The sequence below is a fragment of the Falco naumanni genome, chromosome 5 (genome assembly GCF_017639655.2).
Source record: "Falco naumanni isolate bFalNau1 chromosome 5, bFalNau1.pat, whole genome shotgun sequence".
NCBI classification, from domain to species: Eukaryota; Metazoa; Chordata; class Aves; order Falconiformes; family Falconidae; genus Falco; species Falco naumanni.
Window position 1 is genome coordinate 37271120 of NC_054058.1, and position 18110 is coordinate 37289229.

The 18110-nt window shown below is 37.3% G+C and overlaps 1 protein-coding gene across 4 annotated transcripts in view; it reads right to left on the bottom strand.

The window, feature by feature from the left end:
• Positions 1–18110, bottom strand: part of UBN2 (ubinuclein 2) — a 56216-nt gene that overhangs the window by 12050 nt on the left and 26056 nt on the right. For all 4 annotated transcript variants that reach the window (XM_040594856.1, XM_040594857.1, XM_040594854.1 and 1 more), the window contains 8 exons: positions 15440–15510; positions 14607–14736; positions 13206–13324; positions 12489–12602; positions 10960–11103; positions 7195–7245; positions 5796–5838; positions 3601–5136 (listed from right to left, as the gene is read on the bottom strand). In XM_040594856.1, the coding sequence (XP_040450790.1) occupies positions 3601–5136; positions 5796–5838; positions 7195–7245; positions 10960–11103; positions 12489–12602; positions 13206–13324; positions 14607–14736; positions 15440–15510 (2208 nt within the window). The remainder of the gene's footprint in view (positions 1–3600; positions 5137–5795; positions 5839–7194; positions 7246–10959; positions 11104–12488; positions 12603–13205; positions 13325–14606; positions 14737–15439; positions 15511–18110) is intronic.

An 18110-nucleotide genomic window follows, 5' to 3' on the forward strand; every position in this document is an offset into this window, starting at 1 on the left:
CGCTGCTTTGAATCTTAATTTTCAAAAATCATTGCTTCTTACTTAAGAACCCACACACATAAGAACCGCTTTTGAGAAAAGTCAGGTTACCAAGATGCAGACATATATATGTATGCATGCACACGTCAAAGCAAAAGGCAAAGGAAAATAATCCCTCCACTCTACATATGTCACAATGAAGTTAAATTCACTGTAGTTTAAAAATGAAAACGCAAGATTAGCCAGAACATTTTAGCTACAACAGTTTTCAAATCACTAATAATTCTTAACATCAGAAGAACTCATTCTTGTTTAACAATCTTTCTTTTGCTACACATATAGTAATTTTACATGCTAATATTCAATTCTCTAATTATATACCACAAAACAGCATAGAAAGCTTTTTCAATCAGATTCAAGCTCAGATATTTTAGATATTTGAGGTTAGAAAGACTCAGACTGAAAAGGACTTCCAAACCCATGCATTTATACAAATAAGCCTTCACCAAAACTTAGAATCATATTAACGAACACGTAAGCTTAAAATGAAATTAATCTACTTGAGTTCTGCAATATCAACTTACAGAAACAGCAGTATGATGAAAACTACTAGCAGGGATGAAGTTTCTATTACCAGTTTTGGTCTTAAGGTGTTGAGATGAAAACAGCTAAAGAAAGGTTAGTTGCTGCTTATGAGAAACCAGAAAATTTTTAAAGCAGTAACCCTGTAAGTGTAAAAGCTACAGATGCAATGTTTGTAGCAAGTGTTTGTATTAGTCATCTTAGCAGTGATAGCTTCTAAGACATATTACATCCCACAAGTAGGACAAAAAAGGATGGAAAACTTCAACATACATGATTATTCTCTTTTGCCTTTAAAGTACTCGTTTCACAATAAGTCTACGTACAAAAAGCGACTATCATTCATTGTCTATGTAATCTTTAGTGTGCAACAAAATAAAAGCCATACGGTAATCTCTTGCAATTGTGAATTCCTAGAATGCCTGAAAACATGAAGAAGTTTTGTAATGTGCTCTGCAAAGACCTTGCTTACTCTCTCAAAAAGGAGGAAAGAAAGTCAGTTAATGGAAAGAGCTACACAGAATGCCCTAAAAAGCTGCAGTTCAGATGTTTCCATTTATTTCATGTATGACAGTGTTTCATAAAAGGGTTCATCCTGATCATGTAAATCTGAGTCCCTAAGATCCTTAGAAGTCTAAGCCAGATTCTGCTCAAGAGTAGTAATGGTAGGTAGAACTTTTTAAGGAAATCACATGGTAATTGCTGAATTTTAAGATTACTTTGTGCTCTTAAGATGTAACCTAACTGAGTATTCTAGAGTACTATTTCTGTGGAGCTACAGCAGGTATAAGCCTATATTCTGATAAATGACTGTGTCAATCAGAAGGGGAAAGGAGAGAAACACTTCTTGGAAGCTCTTTGTAGTTAGGATCATCTTTATTATCACATGAAATCATCTAGTCAGATATCTTCAACATAAGCATACCAGGATATTCTGGTAAGCAACTCAAGTACCATTCTCATCTTCTGACTAATAGCATCTGAGATAGGAACTAAACCCCTAAACCCTTAAAGGAAAGGAGATTCACTTTCAGTCTTAAGCAAAGTGGTAACCAACTCCTTAGTACATTGTATCTAACAACTAGCTTGGAATTTATTAGGTTCAGTAGCCAGCCCATTGGATCTTTAAGGCTAAATAAAGCCCTCTGATCACGAATCTCTTCCCCTTCAGCATATTTAGACTGGGAGGTAATTTGATTCTCATCTTCTCTTGAACATGCTCCCTGACTAAGTCTCAGGTCTGCACTGCAGCAACAACATTATTCCAACATTTATCTTCCTTGCACCTAGAAGTGGTTCAGAAGAATGGTTATCAACTTCTGAAGCATAACCCCCCCACATGTGTAAAGTCACAATAATTATTTTAGTGCTGTCATATGCTACTCGGTACCTTTAGTTGATTTTCCCCCTTCTATATAGTAACAGACCTTACTTTGCTGTATTACAATATGCACCCATGTTACTTGATTATCTACCACACACATCCCAGCCCTCTTCAACATCATTCATTGTCTGCCAAAATGCATTTCATCCCCCAGGTGATCAGTGTTTCTAAAAAAAATTACTTGCCTTTAACCACAGGTAGATTTGCCAGAATTCATCTCATCATCCAACACAATACTACTTATTTCCCTTCTCAGTCATCTTTAAGCACTACCACACCCATTTCACATTTTCTTCTACATCACAGCAATTGTATCCACTGGATTCTGCTGATTGCACCAGAAAAAAACAACTCCTCTGTTCCCAGTGCATTCACTGTAGCCTTTTTTTGTCTCCTGCAGGCACCTTCTGGAGTACCCCGGCTGTACTGTATCTGGCTCAGCTCTTCTCTAGGCCTCAAGTGGTACCTGTGCAGCCCATCCACAGCATATGAATTGTGGGGGGGTTTCGTTCAAAACACCCAAAAGAATGAGAAGGCCGGTCAGAGCCTACAAGACATTTCTTCTTTACTAACACACTTAAGGTACAGAAGAATGAAAGACTATAGAAATACCTTGTGAAAATCATCTTCCTCCTGTTACTCAGCTGCATTGAGAAAATTTGATGGCAAGCTAAAATTTTATAAAACATAGCTAAAAGCTGAATGTACACCACTACCATGCAACAGCTATGTACAACTGTTCAGAAAAATACAAAGCTTTTCCATTTGCTGTACACCAAGACTGATTTACAGCAATATTGCTTTTCTTAACTTTAGTTAAGTAGTGAAGACTTCAGGATAGAAAGAACAATAAAGAGAGGAAACCCTCAAATCCTCTCAGTGATTATATCATTCCCAGTAAAAGCGCACAACTTGGGAAAGCAGCTTGTCTTCTGGGTATATTATAGGTTTGCATGGGTTTTAGAACAACAGTATTTTCAAAAATTTGTTTCATATGACTTGTTTTGTCTCCAGTTGTAAAGTTCTGCATAAGCTCTATCTCAAACAGCTTCCAGGATCTTTATCTATATTAATGTCTCATTCAGTATGACTAGATTCTACAAAATAAAATACATATTTAATCACCAATACTAAAGAAAAGCCCTTGCAAGCGTTAATTTTAAATACAAGTCTTGCATTATACTCAAACCACAGGCAACAGAACTCTAGTTTTGCAAGTTAATCGTGAAGCTTGGCAACAAATGTACCAGACACCTTTTCATGTGACCATCATTACAAATGAGTAAATATGCAAGAATACACAAATCCAGTAACACAAGGAAATACCACAGCCCCTGAAAAATATGGCCACACAAAGCTTACCTTTTCTAGTGCTCTTAAAAAAAAAAAGAAAACCAAAGTGAACTCCGTCTGTTCCAGAGTACAGACCAATCAACATTTTACAGTGAGGATTCATTCCACACTGATCCTTGCATTTCACATCAGCTGGAAATACCTATTCACTAGTGCAAAACAGTTTCACCAGTATTAGAATTTATGCTTAGTAAAGTATAGACATTAAATTTATGACATGTTTTCAAGTCAGCATATTGCAAGAAAGAACATTTCCAAAATCAATGTGATAAACGTTAAACATGAACTCATTAGATGCATACCTGCACACTGGCTGCTACAACTGGAGACCCTGAGGCAGAAGATGGTCTGTGTGGAGTTGACAATTGTTTAGTAGCACCCTGTGTTCCACTTCCTGCTCCCCCAGACAGACTAGTCCTACTAGCTCCACTTGAGTTAAGGTTACTGCCTCTGTTGGCAGGTACATTCATTCCAACTCCACCCAAATTATTTTTACCAACAGTTCCAGAAGGAGAAGAGTTGGGCAATTTTGAAGAGGCCTGAGGGTTCTTTGCAGGCTGAAGGCCTGAGGTGCGATTAGAGGGCAGCAGATTCATTGTGGGAGACTGCCTGCTGATATTTACACCACCGGTCTGTTTATGAAGGGGGTTGTTGCTGGAGTGACTACTCTGGGAAACTAGTGCACTTGAACTGGAAGAACTGGGTGTTGCTGCAGGCCTAGGGGATGAGGTGGACTTAGATGAAAATTTAGGTGATGCATTGGGCTTGGGTGTCACAGAGGGCTTAGATGCAGTAGGCTTGGGAGAGGCAGCAGGTTTGGGAGAGGCAGCCATGGAGAAGGGAGGCTTGAAACCCTGGGAAGAAACTTGTGACACCATAGCCTTGGCTAAATAGTTACTAGAGGTAGAGGTGCTGGATGTTGTCCGAGAAACCAGTGGATGAGACACTTGAGAGCCACTTCCAGATGAGGGATTAGACAAAGGCAGGCGATATACTACAGACTTATCTTGAGCTTTCATTACTGGTGATGAACAAGACAGTTTAGGATTACTACTCAATTTTACCACTGGATTGGTCTGTGATTTACTAATAGTTGCTTGTAAAGGAGATACATATTTCTGCTGTACAGCTGAATGCTGGTGCACCTTTGTCACTTGTGATGTTGACGAAGAACCACCTTGAGCCTCAGACGATACCAATATATTAGAATCCTTGGCTCTTTGAGAGGTGGAGGAAATAGCTGCTTGGGTCTTAGAGGAAGAAACATGAGTCTGCGAAGAAGAGGAAGCAGCCTGGATCTGGCTTGACCTCTGTAGTCCTTGCTGAAGTAGTTTGGCTGGCAAAGGCTCTAAGGAAACCTTAGGATTTTGAATTGAAGATCCAGCAATAAGGCCTGAAGAGATACCAGTGTGAACTAGGTCCTGGGGTTTCTTTGGTACTGGCCCTGTGTGACCAGCAATAAGACTTGATGAATGGGGTGTTTGAGTGGGCTCTACTTTCTTTGCAGTTGCCAGGGGCAACTTACTCATAATGCTTGCTAGTTTCTCTTCCCTCAGCCCAGGGCGAGGTCTGGATGTTGGTGTGTCTATGGTAGACCCAAGAGGTGATCCCTTGGCACCATTATTGATAACTGCCAGAGCATCAGAAATAGAGTCCAGTGAGGGTGGGTGGAAAGAGAGGTCTTCATCCAGTGAGTCGTCCAAGCAGATAGTCTCTGGAGCTGGTGGGCAGCTAGAGCTGGGTGGGGTGCAGACAGGTGTGCCGGAACTCAGTCCAGTAGCGCAACTTGAATTGACTGAAGACGTACATGTTTTCTGTTCTTTCTTTGGACTGGAGTCCTGAGAATTAAGAGATAAGACAGGTTTAATAGCCTTTCTGTAGTAGAGCTAAAGTCTTCTACAGTGTAATACTAGCATTCTGTAAATTCACATGAACCAAAGATCTACTATTGAACTTTTCATATTAAGATACCTATGATATCCAGGGGCTGGAGTCCTGTGTGCTAATTCCGCATCTGTATTTAAAAACCTAGTGCTGTTGCTTTACATATCCAAGTGCCCCACACAGTTAAGAGTAATCAATGCTGCAAAGAACAGGATAGCTAATCTGATCACTAGGTAAAATGGCTACTGATCTAAAGCAACACCTAGTGATGTCTAATGAGACCTTTTATCAATGTACTGTTATCCTCCCAACCACATATTTTTCCAGTACCCCCAAATTTAATACAAGCTAAAAACAAACAAAGCACACTAAAAAAAGTGAAACTTTACCTGAACTAGTATCTCTTAGCAGTCAATTTTCAAAAAACTAATATAGCTTGAAGATACAGAAAACAGAAGTCTTTTGTTCTACTTCCTTTAATAAACCACCACATCAAGAGTTCTTACTGCATTTCCTAATGGAACCCTTCTGCCAGACTTTTTCTGGATCAGAGGCAGGAAACGTGTTGTATCAAATGGTCATATAAAATTCATATATATAAGCAGGCATTTACCTTCACTTTGGGTTTAGGAGCCAAAATCACCTTCTTCTTTGCCCTAAAAAAGGAAGGCATACATGTGTATCAGAAGACAAAAGAAAGGCAAGTAATTTTACTTTTAACTGTTACCCTGATTATATGCCAATAAACTAGAAGGATGACTACTGTAGTCCAGCTTTAATAATAAAACATCCTTGAAATAGAAAATGGGTTAAGATATGCGTGGGGGTGGATGAAGAGAACAAGCACACTTTTAATCCACTGTATCGTTGATCTAAGTAAATTAGAAGCAAAATTCACTGAATTCCTGATACATATCAGGAGAGCTATTTTATATTTTTCCAATTTAGAGAAACCTCAAAACTTCAAGTCATTTCAGCTCCTTATATTCTTAAAGAATTTGTCTATTTAGCAGACCTCTGTCTAAACTGAAGTCACCTATAACAGTTACATCATTTCACTTTGTCACCAAGGAGTATAATTTGTGTTCTCATTTATATTTCAATCCCACAAAAACAGCGCCCTCCGTGCCCCACCCCCCACAAAAAAACCCCACCAAAGACATGTTTTGTTGTTTATCAGCTGTGAAAGTTGTTAAATGGTTTCTTGCAACAAAGAAGTTGGATACAAACTTCCAGGTTCTTTTGCAGCGTTAAGTGAACACCATAGCACCAATGCAGTTTTACAAGCAAGGACAGCATTAAGGACTAGTAGTCATCAGCTTCAACTTAGAAGTTAAGCACTTCACACCTGCTTTTCTCACTTCTATTTCTTCAAGAGGATCAACAGATTTACATCTTATAGGTCATTTTTTCTCCTTTCCTAAGTAACTAGGAACATGCCTGGTTAAAAAAAAGACCTTAATGTAGGTGGACTGTGACTCAGTTTTGCTATTATGTAGAAAAATATCCTGCATTAATCATATTTACCACAAAGGTTGCAATTTGGGTGTTATTCAAAGTCATAATTGTTTTTTGAGTTCCAGCTGAATGTGGGCAGCTCCCAAGAGGAGCACAGCATTGTCTGAAAGTCAAAAAGGTAACACTCCACTAAGATACACAGCCTTCTGTGGTTACAAAGACACTTACAAGGAAAAGAGCAGGAAGTACTGCAGTCTGAGTTAAATTTTGCTGTGCAGCATATTAAATTGAGGTAATGTATAGGGCTTAGAAATATTTTAAGTAAAAGACATTAATCCAAGAATGAAAAACCACTTCAGTTATCTAGCCACTTCATAACTGAGTTAAAATATAATGTCCCAAGAATTAATGCAATAAAAAAAATCATCATTATAAGTCTTTTCAAACAAATCCCAAACTATCTCCATTGCCAGAAAAAAAAAGGTAGCGTGAAGATGGGAAAAGATGCTACAAACAACCTGAAGATACTAGTAAGTTATCAATATTATACTCACGGAGCAGAAGTAAGGTGATTGTGAACACTTCGGCTTTCTTTAAAAAGCATCCTAAAAAAGTAGCAAGAAAAGCAGCATAAGGTGATTCTACAGGGACAATCAGCTACAACCATCAAATACACAAGTATCATTGAATTTTCAAAAGAACCCTTTGATTATCTGTCCCCAAAGCAGCTAGTAGATAGTTTGCTGTCATTACTGTCATAACATATTTCCAGGCAGCCACGAACAGAAGAATGCTTAATAAAGATTTCAAGTTTACATTCAAAATACCTCAGTAAATGGGCCGAGCTGGAGTCAACATAACAGAATATTGCCTCCTTCAGCTGGACAGAAGAAAGAAATTTTGAATTCTCTCCTCAAAGGCTAATGTTAAAATCTCAAATTGAGGATTATTGTAAACTCTTACACACTATGTGTCCACACATTGTTTGGGTTTTGTGATTAGTTTGTTGTGGGTTTGTGGTGGTGTTTTTTTTAAGCACAGAGGAAAAGTCAGAACATAGTAGCCAAGCTAGTTTCTAATTTTCTTCAGTATTTTGTATGGGCCATTGTGTACCATTTCTGGTGTGCAATTCTGCGATTACACTGGACTTGCACATATATTTTACTACAGAGTTGTAGTATGGCAAGAGTTGGTATAACAAATCTCAACACTTCACATGCTTTTATTTCCATGTTATCAACTCCTGAGCTGACAAGTGTGAAGTGAAAGCAATTCCCAACTTGCACCTATTCTACAGCTTGCTACTCAGGTGCAACTAACTAGACAAATAATGAAAATCCAGTCCCCTTTTCCCTGTTTCCAGGTAGGCAAACTAGAACAGACAAGATTTCCCTACACCACTGCCACCATACTAACACTGAACAGTTGTCTAAACAAGAGCTTTTCACCACTGGTAACACATCCTGTAGAGCTGCAACAGTTAAGAAAAAATCAAGTATCCACAAATCTCCTGTAATCTGGTAAGAAAATATTGACATCCTCTTGCTGCAGTTCCAATGCCTTACTTCTCAGATTCCACTTTAAGCTCCATTTTCACATTTCCTTCACCATACTAACCTCCAAACCAGTATTACATTGCTCCCAGTTAGAGACTACTGAATGTCTATGAAGAACACCATGGAAGGAAAGGAACAATCCTCATCACAAGTTCAATGTGCCACATTCTGACACATCCAGCTTCTCCAGAATATTTCCCTCTGTACCTCCTTCCTGGTGCTTTTTCCTGATCTTTTTCATTTGGGAATGGAAATCCAAAATGAATCCCAGGCCCCAGTAATTTGTAGTACCAGCCTTAAAGGCTCAAGACAAAAAGTGTAACTACTACACGAACAGAAGCCAAAGACACAGTACAAGGAAAGGACAGTGCAGTGTATGTTTCAAAGCAAGAGTATCTTTGGAAAAGAATTCCTCCATTGCATAAATAAATTTAGATGTTAAAGTTGATGAGTGAGATCAGTATGAGATTGTTTCTCTCTGATCACGATTTCCAGTCAAGCATGCTGTTTCACCTGTGTGAAATGTGCTGCAAGCCTACTTGCATGACCACCTCCAAAGCTGAGGAAAGTCTTAGAATTAAAGGAAACAGACTTCCTATTCCTTTACGCTTCTTTTTTGAACATACACATATTTAGGTTGCAGGCTTTTAAAAAAAAATAAAATTGCACATAGAATTAATATGCAACCTAGTTACAAAAAAAGTGGGTTACATTATTGAAAAGGCTTTGGGATCCTTTAGGACAAAAAGTATTACTCTAAATCCATGACTATTAATAAAACAATCTCCTGAGGCAGAGTATGGAAGTTACACACAGAAAATTCATGTGACAAAGGTAGTTGTGATACACATGGACAAATGAACAAGGTGCAGTTTAAAGTTATGATTGATACCCTACCTCATGCTTCTATACTGAGCTATGAGGAACATTAAATACAGTTAACTTTGAAAGAGCAAGAAAATCTTTCTTCTGGGCTGAACCCACGAAGTTCTGATACCACAGACCTACTCTGATTAGTAAGAATTCCTTATGAAATACATAGTCAGTAGGCCATTTTTAACATTAAATGCCTAATTTTTCTTTACATTTTACATAGCTCCTTCTTATTGAGGACCCATATAAAGGTAAAAAATTATGCCTTCAGCATAACAATCCCTATTCTAACATGCCAACAAGATGAGCATCCCACATATGAATAATGCCCTGTATTAGGAGTTACCACTTTCAGACGCCAGGAAATGCTTGCTTTTCAACTTTCCATGCATAACTTTACCTACAATTTACAACGCATCACCTCCTAAAGAGAAAGCAAGGAAGCACCTGCCCATAAATATGGGACAATATATAAATCATTATGGTACCAAGACTTCCCAGTTGGTAAATGAAATCTTGCTGGTCAACAGAAAGTTACATTCAGGCAGCTTTTGGGGTTTGTTTGCTTTTTGGATCGTTTTTTTTTGGGGGTGGTGTGTGTGCATGTCTTTGTCTTTTTGTTGAAACCACTTTTATAGATTGTTTAAAAGCTTATGGAAATTTTCATCACACATTGTATAGAAAGGAGAGAATCATATATGTTATATGGCTTTCAAATACAAAGACATAACACAGTTTATGTCTATGTATTCTTCAATGACCTCAAACTATCACTTGACTATTTTGCCACTACCAGTGATTTCCATACACATTCTTGAGCTACACTGGGATTCCTTGTCTCATGAAGATTTTATTGAAGTAGATAAGAGAGAACATCTCTTATCAGCATGCTTACTATACAAAACTAGATCCTTGAACAGAAATAAGTCAGTTGTATGCCAAGAAGTATAAAACTTCATTTGTTCCTTTCATTACTATTTCACAAGCAGATTATTACACCCTCATTTTCTATACTGACTATTCCAGAAAATCTTAGTTATTTCTGCAGCTTGATACAGATTGACTAATCAAGGTATTCTTGGGTAAATTGGTTAGTATTGTTCTATCATTTAGCTTTTACAGTTGTGTCAGGATTTGATGTGAAACTTTTTCAATGGGTGCTACGGAAGGAAAGAATACACATCTATAATTTCTTTTCTTCTTCCACTTCAAGTGTTTGAAAACTTTGTGAAATTTGTATTTCACAATGACTACTATTGCTCTCATTTTATTTTTTTCCCCCCTTTGGGTGTTTTTTTCCTCTTAGTAAGTCAGCAGGAAGTAAGCAGAAATTTTCTTTAAGAAACTGGTCTATTTTTAACTGCAACATCACAGAGCATCCCAATTGCTACAGAAAATAAAAAGTACAAACCTTAGTGTTTTGTGAACTCTGGTATTGAAATTGCAACTTATAATTTTGATAATGCAGTGTGATGTAGACTTCAGACTGCTTACTATGTATAGGCAAATCTGCTTTCTACATCACTATCACTTCCTGTATCACAGAAAAACTTCCCAAGCAGTTACTCCTTGCCTCATACTTCCCCCTAAAATGAAGCATCACACATTCTGTTATGAACTTCAATAAATTCAGTCTCCAGCAGATGACAAAAGCAAATAGTTCTCCAACGAAAACAGTGGGGTTTTTTTTGCCTTTCAGCTTGCAAACAAGATCAAAAATTAACTTCTGAAAAACATTTCATTCATTCTAGAATATTCCAGTTCCACTAACATATTTTTGAGTTTTAAACAATATTAACAGTACACGGTTGAGTCAAATGCATGACAATAAATAAGACCCAAGAAATAGTTAACACCAAAATGAGTAAATGTATAAAGCAGGTATCTTACCTTGCCTGCATCCAGCCTTTAGGCCAAAGTGGTTTCACTTCTGTTTCCATAAAGGTTTTGAGGTAATCTTCAGCAGACTGACTTCTATTTGGCTCTAGCTCATAGCATCCCAGCTTAATCTTGACAAGATTACACAACAGAGACCTGCAGAAAGAAAGCACAGTAAATGAATTAAAGAAACAATCATTTCAAAATTGTCAGCAGAAAAAGGCTGAGAAATTGAAGCACTAATGCTATACAGCTGCTGTCCATTGCCAGCTGTAGGAAGAACTCAGTTCCAACTGCTTTTTTTATTTAAAGTTTGCCACTGCACAAATTTGCTACTAAAACTGGCAAGATCTGCCACTGTCAATTCTCCATCTCCAACCGATCACAGGGCTCTTTTTCATCCTTACTATTATTTTGTAATTGGTTTTACTTTTTCTTTGTGGTTTCCTCATAGCTGTAATATCTCCTCCCACTTGGCTCACAGTGACCTCTATTTCATTTAAGATGGAGAATGTCTGAAAGCAAGTCCATTGTACACTGAGTATTTCAACAGAGAATTCTTTCTGACAACGATGCTGTCTTTAAAATATATAAGTGCATACAGTTAAGTCACACTGGCCTTTTCAGAGCCTCCTGAATGAAAAAAAAAACAAAAGATTTAAACGTCTCTAAGTATGGCTCCCTCCAGATCAGTCCAAGCTATACTGGTTGTATACATTCCATGAAGCTTGCTTCCTTGTTTTCTTACCATGATGAATCTTTTTAGTATGTTAAGTCCACCAGTCTCTTTTAATAATATGTACACTTGTACTAAAATTAGCTTACATCTTGTGTGGAAAATTAATAATTTATAAGGATTTGCTTGCTCAAAAGCCTATCTAGATTATTTAAATAACAGTGATCTCAGTTTTCAGCAAAATTTATTCTAGGAATCAGAACAGTGAGAATTCATTTCAGACAAGAATCTGTGCTGCTCCTGAGCAACAACAAAGAATTTAGGTAGAGACTGTATAGGAAGGGTTAAGATTCATGCATTCTGGATGCTGGCTTGCCCAAGGACTGGGAAGCTTGCCAAACCAGCACTGCCAATTTTGGTCCTCTGCCCCATTGTGGCAGAAACATTTACCGCTCATTGGGTGACAGTGTTTTCTGACCTGTTCCTAGAATGGTAGGAGGCAAGTATAACTCTGCTTACACTTCTGTTCTTTGCTTAAAGAAGCTCAAAAGTCCTAGGACCAGGAGAATTCTCATGTATTTGGATAAAGCAGATAAACAAGCAGATAAAAAAAAGGGCTGGACATAAAATTATCCTGCCTTTCCAGTTAAGGAAAAGGGAGGTTTTGCCTTTCAAGTTAAAGAAAAGGGTGTTTTACCATTGCAGCATTCTAGCTTGCCAATTTAGCCCCAACACCCTCCAAAACTTAGGAGGTATACTTCTGAGAACAATTATTTATTGAACAGTATCATGTAATAACATCGCCCTGGAGTCCTCTTTATGAAGCCAGTGAAAATTCTTGGTGGAAAAGATAGTTTTGTCTCACCGCACTGTGTCATCCCAATGAAATTTCTTTCTGGGTCCCACAACCCTTTTTCCAGGTTTCTCATCATCATCCTCCTCCGATCCATTTTTCTCTCGTTCATCTTCTGCTTGTAACCTACAGTTGGAACAATTGTTTTCTTTACAGGTATACAACTCCTTAAGAAAGGAGTGTCATTTCAGGTGTTAGGAAAATATAAACAAGCAAACGAAGGACCTGTCTTCAGTTTCTCATTATACCTTTCCTGAAAGGGCAAATAGTTCATCTTCCTCTCCCTACTGTTTCATGGTCCTCAGAGACAAGTGAAAAGGATGCTATCCATCTACTGCGAATGGCAGAATACTCACCTATTAATACTTCCCCAAGTCTAAAATTAGTTAACTATGAGAAAAACAATTACAATGAACAATGACAATATGTATCAAGGACCCGAACATAACATCCTCCTCCATTAATCCAGCATTTTGAGAATCTCCAGTATCCCTCTCAGTTTGTAATTTCCTTCTTTCAAGACCTATTTAATTCATATTAATAGAATATCTTTCCAGAATCAGATCATAACATAACTTACACAACATTACGTATTTTGTACAATTCAAAACTTACAGGCACCTGTAAGTTGTAGCCAAGTACTATGTTGAGCTTGGGGAATGAACAACATGGAGACAGACTTCCAGTTGAACTCTAGAGTGGGCATGCACAGACTCCAGAAATACCTACTTGGCATTCTTGGCTTGATTGCGGGCCTGACAGTCCTCCTGATACTTGCATAACTGTTCAGGCATGACATTACTGACAGCCAGTTTCAGCTTTTGCAGCGGTTCTCTCAAGCGGTCATCCTGTGAAAAGAGAAATACCAAAGCAGTTCTATTAGTTTCACAAAAATTAACTGAAACATTACTTACATTGCATCTATTTCCCTGCTCGCTTCTGAGGCAAGATTCCTAGTACTATCTACTGACTGCAACAGCCATTTCCTATACAGCACTTGAATCCTGTTAAATGCAACAACATTATAGTAATGCACACACTTGAAATTTCTCATAGAACTCATGCAAGTCTTTAGACTAGAAACAACGAAAGACAGTCACAAGGAAATATAACATGAATATCCCAAAACACTATGGCATGATCTTATGAAATAATGCTTTTTAATCAAGATAGGGAAGGGAAGAAAACCTGAGAGGAAAAAGCAAGATGACCTGACCAATGAGTATCTCGACACTTACAAATAAATATCCAATTAATCAAGTCTCAAAAAACTCCAGTATAAAAAAAACACCCTAAGTTATACATATTATTATATGCAATTTATATACCTCAAAGGTAAGAACTAAATATTTGGAGACAATTCTAAATACAAAGAACTTCAAACAGTAAAGTAATATAATATATACTTCCCTACATGTTTTAAACTCTTCCTACTTCTTCTTACTTTATGTTCTTAATTATAACTGCTTACTGAGAAGAACTAGAATACTATATGCTATTGTGTCTTACTGCTTAGAAATAGCATACGAATCTGTTTGCCGCCTTTGCAAATTCTGAGATCTCTGCATTCATGATCCTCAGATCCTCTGCCAGATTTAGTCCTAGATTTCATCTAAAGAATCAGGTCAGAATACTTCAGATAACAGAAAGAATGTTTTCCTATTGAATAAAGTAAGTTGAGAAAAGCAACTGCAAATGACATGTGAAGTATTTGTAAGACCTAGCCACAAAAATCAAATTTGCACAAACAGTACAGGCTGGTTTGTCTGTTATCCATCTAGCCTTTATTTTTTTCTTGACACGAAAGTGAATGCAGGAGCTATTTTTTTTAGCCTGTCATAATCACGATAATTGTTGATTTATAGTTCTGCCACTTGAATATGTACCCTGTATGCAGCTTTCAAGATGAAAGCACTTAATGCTCAAATAAAGGGTCTGAAATACTTAAAATATTGGTTCCTAAAGTAGTGGCAATAGCAGATACACAGAAAAAACCTTTTAAGTTGATATAGCAACTCATCCAAAATCTTTTGGTTTATTGGAGACTGTGTGGTTGTTGCTCTCCTGCATTCTGTCCTCGTCACTATTACAGAACTGACTCCTGCTGAAGGCTGATCTCCCTGCCATTACCTGGACATTGAGGTGTAACTTCTTCAGACGTTTTATCAGTGTGTCCTTATTGCATGGCACAAAGGCCTCAAGGTGAGAGTACACTCCATTGCGAATGGCAGGATTTATCTCCTGTAACTGTAGCTCAATACTGAAAAACAAATGAGACAGCCAACCCGTGAGGCACTCCAAGATAAAGATGACAACTAAACAAGAACCTATGCAAGCTGCATATGCATGCCATATTCTAGCTACACATACTAAAAATAGCAGCTTGGGACATGTTCAGATAATTTTTTTTTTTACAGAAGGAAGTCTTCTTAATCAATGGTAAGAAACCATTCATATACATACTTCTCCAGCAATGCTGAACACTGTCATTCAAGTTTCTGTTACTCCTACCATTACAGAACAATGTTGATACAATTGACTGTTACAGTCTTCTAGAGATTACTTTTTGTTTCTTAGAATACAAACATAGAACTTTCTATATTAAATGCTTAGTTGAAGGATTACACAGTAAAAAGAGCTGGCATTTTACTTCATGACAGCTGAAGGTGTTCTGAGTTATAAAAGTGGGGTACAAGAAACAATGGCAGTTTTGTTGAATTTTACACATGAAGTCAAGGACACAGGGCACTACAAAACACTTTACACTGGATAAGGACAGACAGTCAGTCATGACAGGAATTGTATTAATATATAAAGCTTTTTAGCTAATAACTAGCTTAGACTGATCTACCTTCATTGACTTTTAAGGGCTTTGTTGGAACAACCTCAACAATATTTCCTCTTCTGTACTTTTCCTTTCACCCCCTTTCCAAAAAGGGAAGGTTGTACAGATAAGCACTTACTCCAGCAGAATATTATTCATGTCTTGCGTGAAAAACTTCTTCCTGCCTTCTTCATCAAACATCTTGGCGGCCTGAAAGTACAGCAATAAAGAGTATCCAAAAGTTCATAGAGCATTTTATCCCAACAACCTTTGTATCTTTACTTTTACAGCTATATCACATACCTAATATCACATTCTTATTTTCTGGAAAACAGCATTGGAAAAAACCAAACAAATCCAAACTATACTCAGCCATTTAGAAAAAAGGTGAGAATTGTTATAATTCTACTCAAAAAAGGCTTGCTCTACAACAATCAATCATTCTATTTAGTACCTGTCTGGATGATTGATGTTAAACTTACCTTTTCAATAACCATGAAGAAAGAAAATGGTAGAGATGTTTTATCATCTCACCATCAGCAACATTGCACTACCACTGTTAGCTTTAAAAAGAGGAGCATTGCTTGACAAGTCAAGCAAGCAAGAGCATCAAACACATTTCTACTCTCAGTGTATGAAAGGCTCCTTCCTAGCTCTGTTATGCGCCTCATCCAGTTACAACTTCAGACTTCTTAGATTCATCCCAGTCCTTCACTGCAATTTCTACAAAGTGATTATGTATGCTAGAAGAATACCTCATCCCTCTCTTCCGGTGCTCTCTGCCATTCTCACCACCTTTAGACTACACCTCTAATTTTTGTCTGGTCACTTCCTGAGTCTGGGGTGGGGAAAAAAAGACAGCTTTGTTCTTATACATACTTCCTTTCATTAGAAGGTTTTACTGATCTTTCAAGACTTTCCATGCAGAATCCCTTTCTTTTGTTCTTATTACCTAGATTCTTATTTTCACAAACAATGACAGCTTATAAGGAAAGCCAATACCTGCACTGTTCTACAAAAATTGGTAAGATCTTCTCTCTAGTGTTTATCCACTCTACTGATTTACAGAAGTCAAAAGAAAACTTTCCGAGGCTTATTATCATCTTACATTCTGGCACTGGGACCAGACAACCAATATCTAAAGGAGACAGAAAAGGCTACGCATGCAGAAGAGTGCAAGTATAGTATCATTATAATGACTGACAAACATTAAAGGCAGCTCATGTGCTACAAGGCTGAACAGTCAAATAATTTAAAACCTCTAATTCCACTTTTTGAAAAAAATTTAGTGACTTGTAACAACATAGCTAAAAACTATAAATACATACAAGTATTAACTTGACAAAATTCCTTTATTACTATGAAATACTTACAGTTCTTGGCTCTTTGTAACTAACCCATTTAAATGTGAAAGAAAAATATTTTCTGGAATTGTGAACTCTACACTGCACAGGAAGACAGGAGTCTGATACTCTATTAGAAACCACAAGGTAGCCCATTGTCTGAAGACTGTACCACTTCAGTCATGAACACTGATACCAGAGTTTAAGTTCCTATAAGGACCGCATTCCACTCACTACTTTCTACCATAAATTCAGCTGCTGAGGGGATGGTACTATCTGTCTAAGAATGCTGAAGCATTCATTCCGCTAAAAAAATTAGAAAGGTTATAGAAGTTTACAAGTGATAGGATACCAAAAAGACAAGTTTGAAAGTCTTAAATCCAGCATCTTTAAGCATAGTTAACAGAAGGATTATTAACATCCTCTGGTTTATATAAAGTGGAAGGAAATATATACTTAGACATTTTGGTCCCAGGTAGACCTTAAACGATGGTTTCAGCATTATACTATCACATTGGATAGTGTTGCTGGCTTCTGAAGAGAACAACATCGGCAGATTCAAAAACTGCATCACTATTACTGAACTGTGGTGGTTTTTTTTCCACCCACAAATTATTTTGACAATTCCTTCACAATAGAAAAATGCCATTTTATTACTTTCTTGCTTGTGTACAATATTCTCTCTGTTGTGGTAGTTCAGTTGCCCACTTAGGGAACCAGAACACATTAACATACAAAAGAAGTCAGGAAGTTTTTGTTGTATTTAGTCAGTGGCTTTCTAGAAGTGGTGGGTCTTTTTAAAATCTAGATATATCATAATCCATGCACAGAACAGGCTTTTTCCCACAGCTTTACAAACTTCTTAGCTTTCTTTGGACTAAAGAGCACTAAAGCTGTGAGCATAGTAAGTATTTGACAAGACATTTCTTTTTTCCTGCTTTTTAGATGATGTTTTCCCCCCCACTAATAATGTGTCAATTGATGGCAATTTGCAGAAGGTAAAGAAGTTGCAATCTTTAAGTCAACACAATCTAGTTTTTCCCCAAGCGTATGGATAAACTTGCTCTGCTCAGCCAGCACCAACCTTCCAGAAGACAGCAAAAGCAGAAGATAGAAGAGTTAGGTTTTCTCAGCAACACTGAACCAAAAGCTGTCTTTCAACCGGGCAGGACTTGCTCTACAGTGAAGCAGCATGAATGTGGGGCAGGGAACTAACACTAACTTTTGGCCTAATCCAGTTGTTCTTACAGTTTTGCTAGAAGCTTATTGTCGATTCATAGCAAAATTAACCTGAATATTCAAAGGCAGACAAAATAATCTCTCTCACTTTAGTAAATATTAATTCCTTGATTGTATTTAGCTTGGTACATTTAAAACTAAGAACACTAAAACATTTACATACAGGCAAAAATAAACATTATGATTTATCTATTTATTTTAGCAAAGCAAGCTCTGCTACAGTTTAGA